This window comes from Balaenoptera musculus, chromosome 14 (assembly GCF_009873245.2).
Source record: "Balaenoptera musculus isolate JJ_BM4_2016_0621 chromosome 14, mBalMus1.pri.v3, whole genome shotgun sequence".
Lineage (NCBI taxonomy): Eukaryota > Metazoa > Chordata > Mammalia > Artiodactyla > Balaenopteridae > Balaenoptera > Balaenoptera musculus.
The window spans coordinates 74,319,488-74,337,103 of record NC_045798.1 but is presented as its reverse complement, the minus strand read 5'-3'; the positions used below and the strand labels follow the sequence as shown (position 1 = coordinate 74,337,103).

Genomic DNA, 17,616 nt, shown 5'->3' with positions numbered 1-17,616 from the left:
CCATGTTAACCCAAGTATTCATGTCTTTTCATTAACAGCCAAGAATTTTCCACACTGGCTCTCCCCAATTCCTTCTATTCCCCCTTCTGGAGCTCCTATTAAACTTGTTAGAGCTGCTTATTTTGTCCTTCCGGACTCCTATGCTCTTTCATATATTTCATCTCCTTATCTCTTTGCTGCATTCTAGGGAATTTCTTCAAAATCCATCTTCCAGTTCATCAATTCTCTCTTCAGTTGAACCATCCAGGTTTCCTCCCAGGGCTACAGCATCCGGTGCTGTTTTTCTACTCTGGATTTTAGTCTCTTCTTCATTTTGGACCTCTGGGCATATTTTAAAACTTTCCTGGATGCTCATCTAGGCATTTAATAAGATGCCAATTTCATATTACCAAGCACATCTGGGTATTTATGAGTAGACAGACTCCCAAGTTATCTTATAAAAGTCATAGTGCCACAAACAAAAATTTCTAATATTGTGTTTTGCACATACTTTTTATTTGTTGAATAAAGGAGTATTTGTGAATATGTACATAAACACATAGAGCGAGCACTAGATTTAGAGCAAGAATATCTGGGTTCTAAGACGCAAAGCCACTTACCAGCTCTGAGGGCTTAGGCCAAGAACTTAATGAGTTCAGCTTCCTCGACTGTAAAACTAGGCTATTAGACCCGTGCAGCCCACTGCACAGGTTTATTGCAAGGTTCAAATGCAGAAACATATGAAAAGTGCTATGAATACAACTTAAGAGCAATACAAGTATAAATACAACGAGTAACAGCAATTGAATTTCAAGTTGAGGCGTACTTAATCACACCCTCGGGTTATACCGATGTACTGATGGAGTCAATATGAAAGTGACAAAACAGCTGATTGCTAACGAGAATGAAAATGCCGCGCTTCTGAGCAGGGAGAATTTTGCAATATCCCGTAGGCCATCCCTGCAATGAATCACTCCCTAAACTTCATGAAGATGTCAGCGACCCACCATCAATAACTCTCTCACGGAAGCACAAGGGCCAAATGTCCCACGTTTATTTACATATGAAATGTGTTTAATACAGTTAGGATGGATATGGTTAGTGCATGACACCTGACAGCAGCAAGACCTTTTGAGGAACTGAACGTCGACTACAGTATATCATGCAAGTATATCTATATATACACAAAAGAATTTCTTCTCTTAAAAAAAAAAAAGTACAAAACATGTTTAGGGATAAATACAAGATATAAAATGCAAAAGAAAACACAAAACACAAAACCAAAAAGTATAACTCTCCCAGAGAACTATAAACGTTTGGAAGGGACAGAAGAGTACCTCGGCTGCACTAAGAAAGCGGAACTACCGATGTTAAGGATACTTATTGAAATGGCTGAACTAAACCCATGTGGCTCAGTGCTGACTCGAACGGCCAACTCCGACACACCGGCTGCTGCATCGATAAGGTGGAAGTTGTGCATCCCAAGTCTAAGTACCAGGACGTTTGGCAGTAGCACCCTGAACAGGAAACGCCAACTCTTTAGACAGCAAAGGGTTAAGTCAACTGTGATTTTTTTTTTTTTTCCCTGTCAGGAGCCAGAGAAATACTTGATATTTTTAGTTGTGTCTTTGCAAGAGTTAATAAATTACATGACAAAAGCGTGACTATATAAATCTATTGGTCTAACTACGTATTTGTAACTTTTACAGTAGTCCAGCCCTTTCGCTGCTATATCTCCTTGTGCTCTTTAGAAGTCAGCCTTGCAAATCGGCCCAGAAAGCCACCGCTGCCCCCAGCCACCCCGCACCCCCGTTTTTTCCCTTTAGGATACCCCTTCTTCCCCATTCTGAGACGGAATTAATCCACGTTCCTTACTGGATTTCTGGCCCAAGTTTTCATCCCCCCACTGGGAAAGAAGCGACCTGCAAGGCTGCTTTCGACACAGTTTGGCCTGGAGAAGACGCCACACGCCGGGCCGCGGTCCTGGCGGGGCCGGCCCTCCCTGGCGGAGCAGGCACGTTGAGGATAGTGCTAAGACACTTAAAAGTCCCTAGTGTTTTTGAGACCTACAATCACCTACGATTTATGTAGTGAATTCTAAAAATTAAAAACACTAAAAAAGGCATTATCGTAGCCTGTAATTAGTTAACCCATTCAAATCTGTGACATACAAAATGGTTTATTTGAATTCAGGAACTGCCCCTGTTACTAAGAACTCTGTTTTAAAGAAACAGTACAAAAAGAAAAATTCTAACCCAAATTAAAAAACAAAAACCAAAACAAAAAAACCAAGAACGAAACAAAAAAAAAACCTTCAAAACATTTTCCACTAAATACTGATATAAACATGTAACAAAGAGTATAAAAAGTTATTCATTTAAATATATACAAACTCTTTTCAACTCAAATACTGTTTTAATACTTAATCGGGGAGGATATACAGGAGGAGGCGGAGAAGGGAATGGAAGGAGGATATATTGCAACAACCTAGACAGTACTGTTAACTCTATGATAACTGCCAACTTCTTGTAAGAAAACTGTCTCTTTGCTTCCAACGCGGACCGGGACTCTCCGCGGGAAGGGCGCGCGGCTATTTCTCAGCCGAGCTCACTCTTTTGGATTTGATGAAGGCCATGCCGTGGGTCCGCATGTGGGCGTTTAAGGCAGCTTCCGTCTCGAACGTCTTTGCACACACTTTGCACGTTCTGTCCGACACGGGGCCGTCGGCCGGCGCGTCCTCCGGGCCGGGCTTGTTCTCCTGCTGGCTCTCCTCGCCGGCCCCGTTCTGCTTGGCCGCCGGCTGCGGCTCCTTCAGTTTGTGGACGATGAAGAGGTGCCGGGACAGGGACACGTGCGACGTGTAGCAGAGGCCGCACTCGCGGCACTGGTGGGACGAGCCGTCCGACTTGTGCTGCGGGATGTGCTCGTGGAACTGCAGCAGGTTCTCCGTGGTGAAGCCGCACACGGCGCACTTGTGCACCTTGAACACGTTGATCTTCAGCTTCTTCAGGGGCTGCGTGATGGCTCCTCGGGGAGGTCTGAACTCTAAAACGGGCTCTTCCAACTTCCGCTTGGGACTGGGAACCTTGGAGAGAAAAACAGAGCGGGTGACGCACTGAAAACCGGTCTCTGGGCGGGTGACGGGCGGTCGGTGCTCGCGGGCTCCGGGGCTGCAGGGAAACGTGTCCCGGGAGCGGGGGGTGCGGGCTCCTCACAGCTGCGCGGCCGCCAGCTGTGAGGAACATTCCAAGGGTCGTGCCTTCCAGCCCCCGACAGAGGTGGACTCAGCCCCGGGATGACCCGGCATCCTCCATCAGCCGGCTCGGTAGGACAGACAGGTCCCGGCCCTCGTGGGACGCAGGCGCCAATGGAGTGACAAAGAGCCACGAAGGAGCCAGCGTGCAGTGTGGCAAGGACGGCCTGAGTCAGGAGGCCACACGGGGAAAGGGGCCCAGGAGGCAGGCCAGGGGGGCCGGGGCAGGGTGACCAGGTGAGTGCGCAGATGAGGCCAAGGAGAGGCAGGGGGCGGGCGGACTGAAAAGCACCTCGTGGAGGAGAAGATGTCCGCACTTGCGCTTTTCCCGAGACTCAGATGGAGCCACCTGAGCCTCACCGGGTCTCCTAAGCGCCCTTTCCTGCCCACTCACCTTCCTCCTACTCCTTCCCCTCTGGCCTCATCAAATCCCCTCCCTTCCAACTCTCTAAAACTCCAAGCCGAGGGGACACCCCTCCCTCCCAGCTCCGTGGCCGTCCTGGCCGTCCTGCTTTTCCGCCTTGATCTAAAGCTGCTCCTGCACGTACATTCTTTAATTCCACCCCCGCCTCCCCATCACCTGAGGGAAAGGATTACAATTTAATGCGACACGAGTCTGACTTGTATTCTGATTTCAACGATTAACTCCTTGAAAGCACACACAGGCTTTTACCCAGGAACGTTCCAGACGCAGCACAGAGCCAAAGACAGCAGGTCTCCTAAGTGTCTGCTTTACGGCAACAGCACTTGCAACACACACGCCGTGTACTCAGGTTAGTATACGTTCTGTTGTCTGCTTCAAGTTCACTACCTACTGATAAGGCACTATCTACGAATCTTATCTTAATCCTTTATCAGTACAAAGAGAAGCTAAATGGAATCAATTTTGATTAAGTACCTCTCACAACCAATACACTGCCAATGAAAAGGAGTCTAGATTCATACAATCCCCTGGCTAAGAGACAACGTCTGTGAGTCAACATAAAATTTTAAAAATTTTATATGTAAGTAGATCTATCCCTAAAGTTGTGTCTGGAAGGATACAGAAGAAACTTAATAAAGGTTACCTTTTAGGAGCAAGATGAAAGCTCAGAATCAGTGCAGAGAGAGCGTCCCTATTATTTTAAAGCTTTATGCACAGTCTGAATTTTTAAAACTGTGTAACCGTAGAATAATTTAAACGCAAAAAAAAAAAAAAAAGGAAAAAGCAAGTGAACACAACTTCACTGTAAAGAGAACACATGCAGTGTCTGACCTTGGTATCTTCTTTTATTTCTGTTTCCTCCTCATTGGTGGCTTCTGTCATTTCTTTCAAGTCAGGATCCTTAATTCCGTGCATGAGTTGGATATGTTTCTCCAGCATTAGCCGTTTCGTGAAGGTACGCCTGGAGTCTGGGCAGTGCCTGTGAGGAAAAAGACAAGGAAATAACCTACTTGCTTTAAAGGGACTCACTGAGGCGCACATTCACTGCTGAAAGCCCTCAGCCGGCCGACAGCCTGCTCAGAGGGGCCAGGGCCGTCTCCATGAGTACCACTGGTCCAAAGCGAAAGAGTAATTTTGCTATGAATCATAGTTTCCAAATGGTGGAAAAAAGAAAAACTCTTGCAGCTTTTGTTAAAAGTTTTCTATCAGTTTTTGTGTCCTTACAGGACCAGCCTAATTTGGGTCAGATGGAGTATTTATTTTCTGAGTTTGGTTAAAGTATTACTTAATTCGTTATTCAAGATGGCTGTAATTTTAACATGGAGAACATTAAATTTCAGAAGTTTTCTTTCCAGTGACTCAGACTGTTCCCTCAGAATGTACGTCATGAGACACTTTAATAGGAAGGAAGTCCCTGCCTGACTCCTTCACGCTGGTGTTAACAATTCCTGTCCACTCTGCCGTAACACAGACAAGACAGACTGTCTCCCCATCAAATTCCTCATCAAAGCACAAATGCAATATGCGTGGTTAGAACCGCAGCGCTCAAATACATGTGCTCAGTCAGTCGATTAAAATGTAGAAAACTCTGAACAGATATCCAAAACAGGTCAATTACTTAAATTGTCATTTCAGCTTGCGCAAAATTATGTTAATTATGATTACAGTCTTTCTTTAGAAGATATGAATTTATCGTTTTCTTCATCAAACAGGCCAAAAACAGGTAAACCAAAGGTAATGACCACGGTGATTACAGATACTCTAAGCCAGACATCAAGAATACCACTGCAGTGAGGGTGGATGGAAAGTTCCTCATGGCTTATGCAGAACCAAATTTGCTGTCTTCAGAGAGGCTTCTAAGAATTTTATAAAGATTGGCTCCAAACTCTGATGATTTCATGTTAGAGACCCTCTATGGGGCAGCAGTGGGAGCCAGCACCAACACCAAAGAACAGATGAAATTAGCTGGACGATCCTGGCATTTTACTGCCTTACGGGCACTTCACGAGGAAATGAACACACCTGTTAGAGGAATGACCGTGCCATCCACGCCAGCCTTCCTTTCCGTTTTCTCAGCCCAGGGTTTCCTCCTAAATTCACTGATTCTTTCAATGCGGTCTCAACATACAGACTGTATTTACAGAATGTTCTCATCTCACCAAATCACTCCCAGCTTCAATTTCACGGAAGGAGGGTCCCTGTTTTCCTACCCAAGAAACTTTCCTTAACTAACCAAGACACAGCAAAGCCCTGGCGATCGGGCAGCCGACTGTCTCACGTTCCCTCAGCCACGTGGTACACGGAGCCCTGCTTTCATCACGGCCACGCACTGGCTATATGGCTTCTGTGTCGTTTAGTCCTCTTTTATGAGAAGTGCCTTAAAGTAGGTAACCCTGTTGTATCACCTCACTTCAGGCATGTTCTGAGTGGGTGAGAAAGCTTTCTCACTAATGATAATATAACAACCTCTGACCTTCATATACAAAGAAGAATCTCATGGACTGTCCTCTCAGTGGGTTGGCCCACTCAGTTCCTTGAATTTGGTCTCTAACCAACAGTGTGTGCTGAGATGAGGGACGCACTGCAGCCGAGGGGCAAACGTCCAGCCCAGGATGACTCCATGACTGGCCCCCCACCAGGGCCCGCCCTGAACCCTGAGTAGATCGACCAGCCCAGCCGGCTTACTGATACTGCAGACTCACTGTGTGTGAGAGACCGAAGAGCATCTCATCCACCCGTGCACCCACCTGCCGCGAGCCCCTTCTCCAAAGTTCTCAGTCCTAAAATGCCTAGCTCTGTATAATGGATAAGAACAGAGGTGGGAATTCCCTGGCAGTACAGTGGTTAGGACTCTGTGCTTTCACTGCTGAGGGCCCGGGTTCAATCCCTGGTTGGGGAACTAAGATCCCACAAACTGTGTGGCCAAAAAAAAAAAGAACAAAGGTAACAGATAAGAACATACAAAGGGTGGGCAAGGGACTGCTCCTTTTTATTTTAATATTGTTAAGTGTTACAAACCAAGCAAGAATGGTCTGTCAAAACAAAATACAATTCCGAAAGGAAATCCATACACCATGGAGCAGAGAATGGGAAAATGGAAAGTTAATGGTGAAATGGGAAAAACCTTCGAGAAGTTCCAGGCTAATCCTTTCACTGTGCTTCCCACATTAGAAATCACGACTTACGAGCAGGTATAAACTTTCCTGATGCCTTTGTGCTTGATCCGGTTGTGACGGCACAGGCTGTGGGATGAGCTGAAAGACTTGTCACACTGGCGGCAGGGGTGCTTCTTCATTTGCTTTATTAGGAGAAAAGAAAAGGAAAGTCACTTGAGAGAACAAAAACAGAAACACTTTACAAATTAAAAACTCTTTTGTAAGAGTCTAAGTATCACTACTGGTTTAGCAATACAGTGACAAGACTAGAAGATTTTAAAGATGTAACAGAGGACTTCCCTGGTGGTGCAGTGGTTAGCCTCCCAATGCAGGGGACACGGGTTTGAGCCCTGGTCTGGGAGGATCCCACATGCCATGGAGCAACTAAGCCCATGTGCCACAACTACTGAGCCTGCCTGCGCTCTAGAGCCCACATGCCACAACTACTGAAGCCCACATGCCTACAGCCAGTGTTCCGCAATAAGAGAAGCCACCGCAATGAGAAGCCTGCGCACCGCAGTGAAGAGTGGCCCCTGCTCGACGCAACTAGAGAACAGCCCGCACGCAGCAATGAAGACCCAATGCAGCCAAAAATCAATCAATCAATCAATCAATTAAAAAAAAAATGTAACAGAAAGGGTGGGCAGGGCTGGAGTATTCATGGAGGGGCTCATTTCTAGAGAACACATTTTATCATAAGACTAAAAAACTATTTTTTTCCTTAAAAACACTTATGATTTTGATTCAACACAAACACCCAGATATCTGAAAACATTACACAAATTTTCTTTGCGTAAGAGACGTTATTTTTAAAAAGCAGATAACCTAGAAAAACAATTCTTCAGCAGATACCAAATAAAGCCAGTAGTTAATTTGTTATATCCAGAAAGAACAGGTTTCCTTCTCCAATATGCCATTTTAAATTACATCTCTGGCTAATTTTAAACATTTTAGCTTCTCCCACTAATAACTAATTATTCCTTAAATAAGGAAAGAGTTTTCCAAGAATGCTTTTTGTTTTAAATGATACCATTTGGTTATCTCAAGAACACAAGTTTGAAACCACTTTGGGGATATTGCCTGTTGGTATATGTAGAGAGTGTGTGTGTGTGTGTGTGTGTGTGTGCTGGGGAGGGACACTGAGAAAGCAAGAGAGCACGATCAAGAGATATATAAAAATCAAAGTGAAAGTTTCCCACTTTGGCTAAGACATAATGTTTATTCAACAGATTCCCATGTGGAACCTTTGAGGTCAAATTAGTGGCTTAACATTTAAAACAAATTATTTGGGCATGATATGTACTGCAGTCTGGAAGTAATGTCATATCACAAGGAAATGAAATCAAGAAAGAACTGTTAGCCTCATGAATGAAACAAATTTGGCTCAGCCCTCGTAAAAAATAGGGATGAAGAAGGAATAAGTTCTCACGTGAAACTGTGTTACTATTTTTGGCAATAAGAAGAGATAAGCAAGCAACTGTGACCTAAGTGATAAAGAAATGATAAGTTTTTTTAAAAATTATTTTTACATTAATCACCTGACAAACGCATCCTTATTCAAGCTGGTAAGCAAATCTATTCAAGCGGCTGAGAGGAGCCCCAGAGGTGGGCTGGCACATTTTCTCCACCACTCACGAACCATGTGATGGGGGAGAGTGTCCCAACCTCCATAAACACCCACTCCCCAAGCTGTCAAGTGGGGATCACAGCAGTGCTGTCCTCAGAGAGGGTGCTTGGGGGAAGGGGGCCGCTGAAGGGCTAGCACAGTGCTTGGGACACAGAGAAATCCTCAATACGTGTTATTTTATTAGTAATAATAAAGTTACATATCCAAGTTTCATTTTTTTAAAAGTGGAAAATACTATCTTTTAAATAAAGCAAATCAGTCCGGCGGACGTTGAAAAGGTCTTGAACCCAGACAAAGGCAAAGGAGGAAGTTCCTTCTCCAAGTTAAAGATGAAAGTCGTACCATTGCTTGTACTGTTTTGCTAAGCATATCCCCGGGATATATGCATATACATCATAAATCCCAGACTGTAAGAATCATCTCTGGGGAAAAAAAGAGAGACAGAGAGAACAAAGCAAGTGACCAACTAGTGCCTGAGATATCCTGTCCCTTCTCCTTCACAAACATTTTCAATCACATTAAATAGGCCATCCCTAGTCTCTTTTATTAGCATATGTAGCCAGAGAATGAATAAGAGGTTTCTTTTACAATAAAACTTGAAGTCAAGAACAGTCAGTTATGAATAGTTCTACTATGTTTCAATAAAGGTTTTTAACATCTACAAATACCTAACTCCTGTTGAATTTCGTACATATAAGATGGACAATGTTAAGATCACTTGGGAAAGCTGAAACACAAGACATCTTTCTAAAAGCACAGTTGTAGCAAATAATCATAAAGGAGGGAGACAATGGAAGTACACCTTTCTAAGCACAGAACAGGGCAGAGGCCTCAGAGACATGCAGACTGGATTTTCTATTATGGTAAAGATTTTAATATTCTACTTCTTGTTACAGTGTAGTTATATTAATATCAAATCAAAATTGTAAGAGAGAAATATCAATAAAGAAATCCTCAGAAGATAATAAAATAAATGAAGAGCAGCTTAGCTAAATCAATAATTACTATTTTCAAAGAACTGACGATGTATGAGATACTCTTTTTCAACATCCTTATGAAAAAAAAATGCAGAAATGAACTGTGCAATCCCAAAACAATGGGGCAAGGTTTCAAAATCACTGGTGACAAGAAAATTACAAGTTAAACTCCAGTTTCCAGATCAAACCTGCCATGTTCACAATACCTAACAAGATAAATGACTTTCTTCTTTGTTAAATTTTAAACACTAACTTGTTTAAAGGTGCTTTGCCTAATTTATCTTCATAACTTGTATTTTCAATATTATAATAGTTCATACTGCTACTTTATGACACAGGAAGCAATTTTTAATCAAACATACATGGGAAAAAAACAGTATTAAGAAAGTGTAGGACGACTTCCCTGGTGGCGCAGTGGTTACGAATCCGCCCGCCGATACAGGGGACATGGGTTCCAGCCCTGGTCCGGGAAGATCCCACTGCCCGCGGAGCAACTAAGCCCGTGCACCACAACTACTGAGCCTGCGCTCTAGAGCCCGCGAGCCACAACTACTAGAGCCCATGTGCCGCAACTACTGAAGCTCTCGCGCCTAGAGCTCATGCTCCGCAACAAGAGGAGGCATTTCAATGAGAAGCCCGCGCACTGCAACGAAGACCCAACACAGCCAAAAATAAATAAATAAATAAATAACTTTTGAAAAAAGGAAGAAAGAAAGTGTAAAAGTCTATCATCATTCCGTTTTCAAGACTTTTAACGTCCTTTACTTCTGCTGGTTCCAAGGCTGCATAAATTGATATTAACAGAACCAGGGCCTTAAGTGGACTTTTTATAGTTAACTAAAATCAGAAAAGAAATTTATGAATTATAAATTATTTTGTTCTTAAATAGAACTCTTTAAAGAAATAGTGAACTAATAAGCTGGCAGGGTCTGAAAATTTTGCTAAAACTTTAGAGTAAAATATCAAATACAACACTTGGGTACACCCCCTAAACTTTCTCTCTAATCTCCAATTTTTGACTCTTTTTATCTTTGTGTCCTTTAGGAAAGAAAGCATTATTAACTGCTCTTACCAAACAAACTCCTTTGTTCTAAATGCCCCAGCCCTGGGCTCAGGTCTGAGCTCTGGGATTTAAAATGCCTCTGAAAGCCATTCTTTTCGGATGGCACTTGGTGGATGCGGGCGCTCTCACGATCAGACATTTCCATGCGGATAACCAGTCCCTTCCTGTCTCTTGGCTTGAAGGCCTCTGTTTCAGGTGACTCTGAAGAAGTTAGAGGGAGAAAAGCCACAACTTCACACTCCCATCTGGCCAGACACCCACTCATCTCCATCTCTTCTGAGATCCCCTCCTCCACGAGATATCTGCCTCACACCAACATGCACAGGGCCTCCTTGACGACCAGCACACACCCAGGAACAGCCACAAGTTTAAGATTAAATGGGAGTGAAGTTATTCCCAAAGCACGCTGACACACATCCTTCAGCTCTATCATAGCGGTTTTTATGAAAAAGGAAAACCAAACCAACTGCATAATTTACGCCTACCACAGCAGCAATCCCTCAGAATTTAACTCCTAAAACCCTGGACCCTTCCACTTGGGAATCTGTTCTACAAATAAACCCACACATGGTACAGTCAGTTCTGATGTAACACAACATACATAGAACACGTGCTCTAAATCACTGAACTATGCAGAATCAGGCAACAAAACCCACAAGACTTCCAGCAACAATGAAGTTCAGGGCATAACATTCAAAAACTGCCAATGACTCATTTAATAAAAACTAAAGTAGCATGGATTTACACATGTTAAACGGTTAAGAAACAAATATTAGGTGCTGCAAAAAATGTAGCACTTTACCTTGAAAAAGACCTTCAGTTTGCTTGTGGAAGTGAGCGCCAGGGGGCTTGCTTGAGTTTTTGTAAAGTGGTGTAAGGACGGTTATCTGAAATTGGAGGTATGGACCTGTGTGACTCAGCCCACGGGGAGATGAGGTCACTGGTGAAGGCAGAAGGTGTGTGCACAACTGTGTCAGGTGTATTCCTACACAACTCTGTTGCACGGTTTTCTGTGCTCACCTAGTGTTTCTCAGGGATGGAATCACACGAGCAAACTCAGAATTCACATTATGCTTCAATTGTTCCCTGATGTATCAACTACATTGGAACAAATCTGTGTTTTGAACACAGGCGTTACAGCAGAACTGACTGCACACACAAGGTTATTCACTGCAGCACTGTGTGTAAGGGGAAAAGATGGGAAAAAATGTGGGTCCATCCAAGGAGGAATGGTTAAATAAATGATATGTACTCAAAACAATATTCTTGTCATGCAGCTGTAGAAAAGAATGAAAGATCTCAAAGCACTGATATGAAAAGAACTGTAACATAAATTACATGGAGACGGAACCGGTGCAGAAAATTATATTAATAAGCTGTGTTCTGTGTTAAAAAGAGGTAAAAATGAGAACACAGATGCATATAGGATGATACTGGCATAGAGAAACTTCAAGGGTGGCAAGGGTAGAAATGAGGCTTTTAACTGCATTCCTTCATATCATTTGGATTTTTGAACCATGTGAATATAGCTCATATAAAAAAAAATTTTTTTTCCGTTGCCTCAAAAAGATCTTAGGTTCACTGAGGTATTAATTTACGAAATGTAAAATTCACTTTTTAATGAGTTTTGGGAAACGGATACAGTTAAGTAACTGCCACTACAATCAAGACATAGAACAACAGTTCGATCACCCCCCAAATTCCCACGTGCCCCTTTAGAGTCAACCTCTCCTTCCTACACCCAACTCTTGAAAACCACTGATCTGTTTTCCATCCTACAGTTTTGCTTTTTCCATTTGTCATGTACATGGGACCATGCAGTACAGTGTGTGTGGTTTTGGGAGCCTGGCACCTCTCACTCGGCATCACGCATCAGCAGCTCCATCGAGTGCTCCGTTGTAAGGACAGACCCCTGTTTGTTTATCCATTTACCAGGTGAAGGACTTCTAGGTTGTTTCCAGTTTTGGAAAATTATTAAAGTTACAGTATAAACTGTAAACATTCATGGACAGCTTTTGGTGTCAACATATGATCTTATTTCTCTTGGGTAAACACCTAGGAATGGGATTACTGGGTCCTATGGTAAATGACGTAAGAAACTGTCAAAGTGTCCTCCAGATGGCCGTACTCTGTTTTTCCACCAGCAATGGATAAGCGCTCCAATGGCTCTACAGCCTTCCCAGCATTTGGTATTGCCATTTTATTTTATTTTATTATAGCCATTATCAAGGGTGGCTAGTGGTATTTCATTGTGGTTTAATTTGCAGTTCTCTAATGACTAATGGTATTAAGGTAAACATTTTTCAGTTAACAGATAAAACACCTATTTATGTGGTGTGCCTCTTCCTCCAAAGAAAAGCCCTGAACTCTGTTTTTGGTTTTTTTTTTTAATTTCAGGAGGAATTTCACTCTCTTGTAAGGTCCTTGAAAACAGAAGCTGCGGATCATTCATCCTTATAGCCCTGGCATTCAGCATACAGAAAACACTCAGTAAACATTCACTGTGTAAATGAATAAAAGAAAAAAATAACTGAATACACAATTATCTGCTGGAAAAATTTGAGCATGTTCTACAAGGTGATCATAGAATAACAAATTTACCATAAAGTCCTGGCCAGAGAGCAAGCACTGCTTGTTTCTGGAAGATGGGTGAGACGCGGGCATGTTTAAATCCTGATAAGAGCCTCTAAAAAACAAAGACACTGAGGACACAGGTGGGGAGACAGGGAGGGACTCACACAGAAGGAAGAGCACATCTTCCTGTGTGACTGGAGGTAAGGCTCTGTCCATAAACAGGTGCAATGTTTACACGGCCAGTGGTGGGCGGGTGAAGAAGGGACTGGGAAACTGAAGGAACTCCTGCCTGGCAGCTTCCGTATCAAAGTGAAGTAATACGATGCATCTAGATGCTGCAGCCTTCACTTTCTTTCTCTTATTGTTGCCAATTATAAAAATAACAAATGGTTATTGCAAAATAAAAGAAAATGAGATTGTTTCTAATCTCACTATTTGAGGTAACCACTATCAATTTCTAGCTATATATCCTGCCCATGTCTCTTCTGGATACACGGATTCACGTGTATTTATGAGTCTATATTATACACATTGATTTGTCACCTGATTTTTTGCTTGTAAAGCACACACAGCTACACATATTTTGATGATTCCACATTCTTCTTAATCCATCATTGTATTCTATTGTATAAATGGACCATAATCCATTTAACTATCTTCTATTAATGATTTAGATTGTTTCAACTTTTCAACTTTTACAGATAAAATGTTCTATAGTCAACCAATTATTTCCTTTGGATAGATTTCTGAAAACAGACTTTCTAGTTTAGAAGTTGTAAAAATGTTAAGGCTCTGTGACCCTTCTTGCCAAACCGTCCTCAAAAAGGACACCAGTGACCTAAGTCGGTGTCTCTTCATCAGGAGTCTTCAACACCAGGTCACATTCTTCAACTCTGCCAAAGTGAATGGTAAAAACTCTACTGCGCTTTTCTTTGTTTCTCTTCAATGCCTAGTGATGTTGGACATCTAGGCACATACTCCTGAGCCATTTATACTTCCCTGGGGAACTGCCCGATCACATCCTTTCCGCGGTTTTCTACGCAGTGAGGGCTGGAGATGGCAGGTGGGGAGCTCAGAGCGCAGACAACAGAGCCTTGTACACCATGGTGAGCGCTCCGGATCGTCCATGACTGTGAGGAGGGGGCACTGAAGGGTTTGAGCAGAGGACTAATATGACCGACACAGTTTAGATGGGTCACCCCGGCTGCCAAGTGTGGAAGCAGGGAGCCAGGGCACAGGCTCCAGGGGAGAGATCCTGTGCCCTGGGCTTGGGGGAAAAGGGTGATGATAAGTGGTTAGATTTGGTATGTACCTCCAGGGTAGATGTATGGATGGGCTGAACGTAGGTGACAAAGAAGAGAAAAAGAAGGGTCAAGCATCACTCCAAATTCTTTGGCCTGGTCATCGGTGGAGCAGAGTTACCAGTTACTAGTTGGGAAAACAGGGGAGAAGCAGGATTAGGGAAGGAGAGGAATCAAAAGAGTTACATTTTGGATACGTTAAGTGTGAGAAGCCCATTGGAGATCTAAGCAGAGGTGTTAAATAAATAGGTGGTTAGCGTCAAGTCCGGATCTCAGGGGAGAGGTCTGGCTGCAGATATAGATCTGTGAGTCACTAGGACATAGATGCCACTCTGAGTCATGGGCCTGGATGAGAACCGTCTGAGAGTCAAAGGACACATCAACGTTCATAAGATGATAAAGACCAAGAAGAGCTATCGATGAGGCAGGATGAGAACCAAGAGAAGACAGTGCTTAAGAGGCCCAGCAAAGAAAGCACTTTTAGGAGGACAGAGCAGACGAGTGCTTCAGGCAGGTCAACAAAGACGCCAACTGAGAAAGCCAAGCCCCCTGCACTCAGGGACACGGACGCACTGGAGAGGCTGGCAAGAGTGGCTTTGGTGGTGTGGTGGGACGAAAGTCTAAACAGGAGAAGGAAGCAGGGAACAGAAGGACAGAAAACGATTCCAGGGAGACTTACTATAAAGGGAGGGAGAGAAAAAATGGCAGTAGGGAAGGCGGGTGAGGAAGGCTGCTTTGCTAGGATAAAGGTACCAGGGCAGAGCTTTATGATGCTGAGAAAGATGCAGGAGAGAGCGGACAAGTGCGGCTGTGACACCCTCGAGTGGTCAACAGGGGGCTGGATGGAGCGTGCAGATGGATGGGCTGCCCTTACGGGGGGCGGGGACATGGGATCATCCTTTGTAATGGGAGACGACACAGTATTTGAGATCAGACGCAACAGGGTTTTCACTGCACCGTCTCCTTATGTGTAAGGCAAAATGCAAACTTCTTGGCTTTCGAGACAGTCCACAATCTAATCCTCAACCCACCATTTTGACTACATCTCCTGGGACTTTATAAACCTTCCATTCAAAGCCTCTCAAATCCACATCTTCTGAAGACCATGACACATTCCTCCCTGCTCTTCTGAGACAGCCTTCCCTCTCCTGGACGCGCATTCACACCCTTTCCCCCTCCAGCCAGCTCAGCTCTCAGGTCCTTGGTGGGCCTTCCCGATCTCTCCAGCCACCTGCCTCTCCTTCTCTTGCCCACATCCCACACAGCTACGAGTGAACCTCTGGAAACACACATCTCAATGTGTCCCTTCTCTCCCTAAAGCCCACCTGGCGTTCTCTGTAGCTTCAGGGAATGAGGCCGTTGGACTTGCCTACCTCACCCGTCCCAGCCTCCCATCACCCCCTTCCTAGAACATCACACTCCGGTACTACGTGCTGGCAGTCACTTGGCAAGCCATGATGGTTTGTACCACATATCCATTCTCTTCCTGCTCCTCTGCACACAGGGCAAATTCCTCTTGTGCATCCTCCAAATACCTCTTTGGATAGTATGAGGTAGCGTTTCTTCTGTGCAGCCTTCCCTGGCATCTCCCACCCTGCCGATTCCCCATGAAACAGTGACGCTCAAATCTGCTTCCCTGTACCTTAGATGTGAGTCTAATTCTTCTCTTCCACGTATCAAAGCCAATTTTAATTTTTAATTTCACTCTATCCTCCTGTGATTTCTTTTAGGGCTGGACTGTATTTTATTGCTCGCTTTATTCACAGAGCCTCAACAGGTACTGAGCTGAAATCTGAATTGAATGCACCTTTCGCTTAGCATTTAATTACGTTAACACCTTGTGACGCTCCTAAGACTCTTGTTTCATACCCAACTCAAACTAGTTTTAGCTTTAAAAGTATTTATCCTTTCTTTTTCTACCCAACTATAAGCATCTATAAGGGCAAGAATTACATTTCACACTTTGTCTGAGCTCCCTCATAGCAAATGCTATGCAATTTGATCAATATTTATAGAATAAAAGAAAGATACATACGGAAGAACAAACATGGTGTAAAGCTAAACATTCCCTAAGTATGAATGAATGGCCTGTTCTAAATAGTTTCAGAACTGTACATTATGCCTATAATATGCAAGTACCCAGAGGCACCAAAGACTTTAAAAACAAAACAGTATAGACTGGTAACCTGAACAGGTGAAAAATCTATAGTCTAATATATGCCTCCTGTAAAATAAACTAGCTTTTCTACAGAATAAAAATGTACTAAGATTACATATAAATTATAACTCAATAAGTTGATTATTAAAAAAGAAATTCACTAAAGAAACATGTATCATTAGCATATGTATTAAATAAATAAAAGGTATAATTTGCATTGTGAGAATTCTTGAAACTTTTCACCAGGATAAATAAAAATTAATGCTTCATTAAGTATTTAATTCATCTATTCATGTTAGATCCGGATATAGTCAGTATGTGCCCACAAAACTGTAAAGCTTTCACTCTATATGAATATTACCTACAGTCACGGATGGTGAATCATAAGAAATAAACCTGCTCACCCAAGCCACCTATGCTCTCTTAGAAAATGGTCTTGTACGCACATAAGTAGAGTAGCCTTCCTCCGAAATCTGGAATACCGTGGGTCACAAATTCTAGTCTTCTCTGAGAGAATTTAATATCTAGGACACTAGTGAGATTTTCCAGTCTCACTACATCTAAGAATAGACAAACCAAAAGGTATTTAGATGAACACAGCACAGGAAGCTCAAACTTCATACATGTGAAAGCATCAAGAAAAATAATTTTTGAGCACTAAACCATCCAAGCTTCTACAAATTGGAACTGAGTGGTTTTGGGGAAATATATACAGAGTATAAATTTAGACCAGAGGTTGGCAGACTTTTTGTGTAAAGGGCCAGATTGTAAATATTTCAGGCTTTGCAGGCCATAAAGTCTCTGCTGCAACTACTCAACTCTGCCTTGTAATGCAAAAGCAGCCACAGACAAGGACGAATAAATGAGTGGGCGTGGCTGTGTTTCAATAAATTATTTACAAAAACAGGTGGCTGGCCTGTGAACCAGTTTGCTAACCCAGATTTAGATCCCTGTCTCGTATTCTATAGAAAACAGAGCCAAGTCTCAATCATTCAGAACCAAATCTATTTAACAAAGTAAGTAATCAATCCGGGTAAAAAAAGAAAAAAGTCATAACTATAAAGTGAGGAGAATGGTTTCCTTTCCCAGGAAGTGCTCAGAACAT

At 43.1% G+C, this 17,616-nt stretch overlaps 1 protein-coding gene across 1 annotated transcript in view; it reads right to left on the bottom strand.

Annotated features, from left to right (window-relative positions):
* Positions 1-1,015: 1,015 nt before the first annotated feature.
* Positions 1,016-17,616, bottom strand: part of ZNF532 (zinc finger protein 532) — a 108,779-nt gene continuing 92,178 nt past the window's right edge. The window contains 3 exon segments of the mRNA XM_036874786.1: positions 1,016-3,064; positions 4,488-4,635; positions 6,842-6,954. Coding sequence (XP_036730681.1) covers positions 2,570-3,064; positions 4,488-4,635; positions 6,842-6,954 — 756 coding nt within the window. The 3' untranslated portion in view covers positions 1,016-2,569.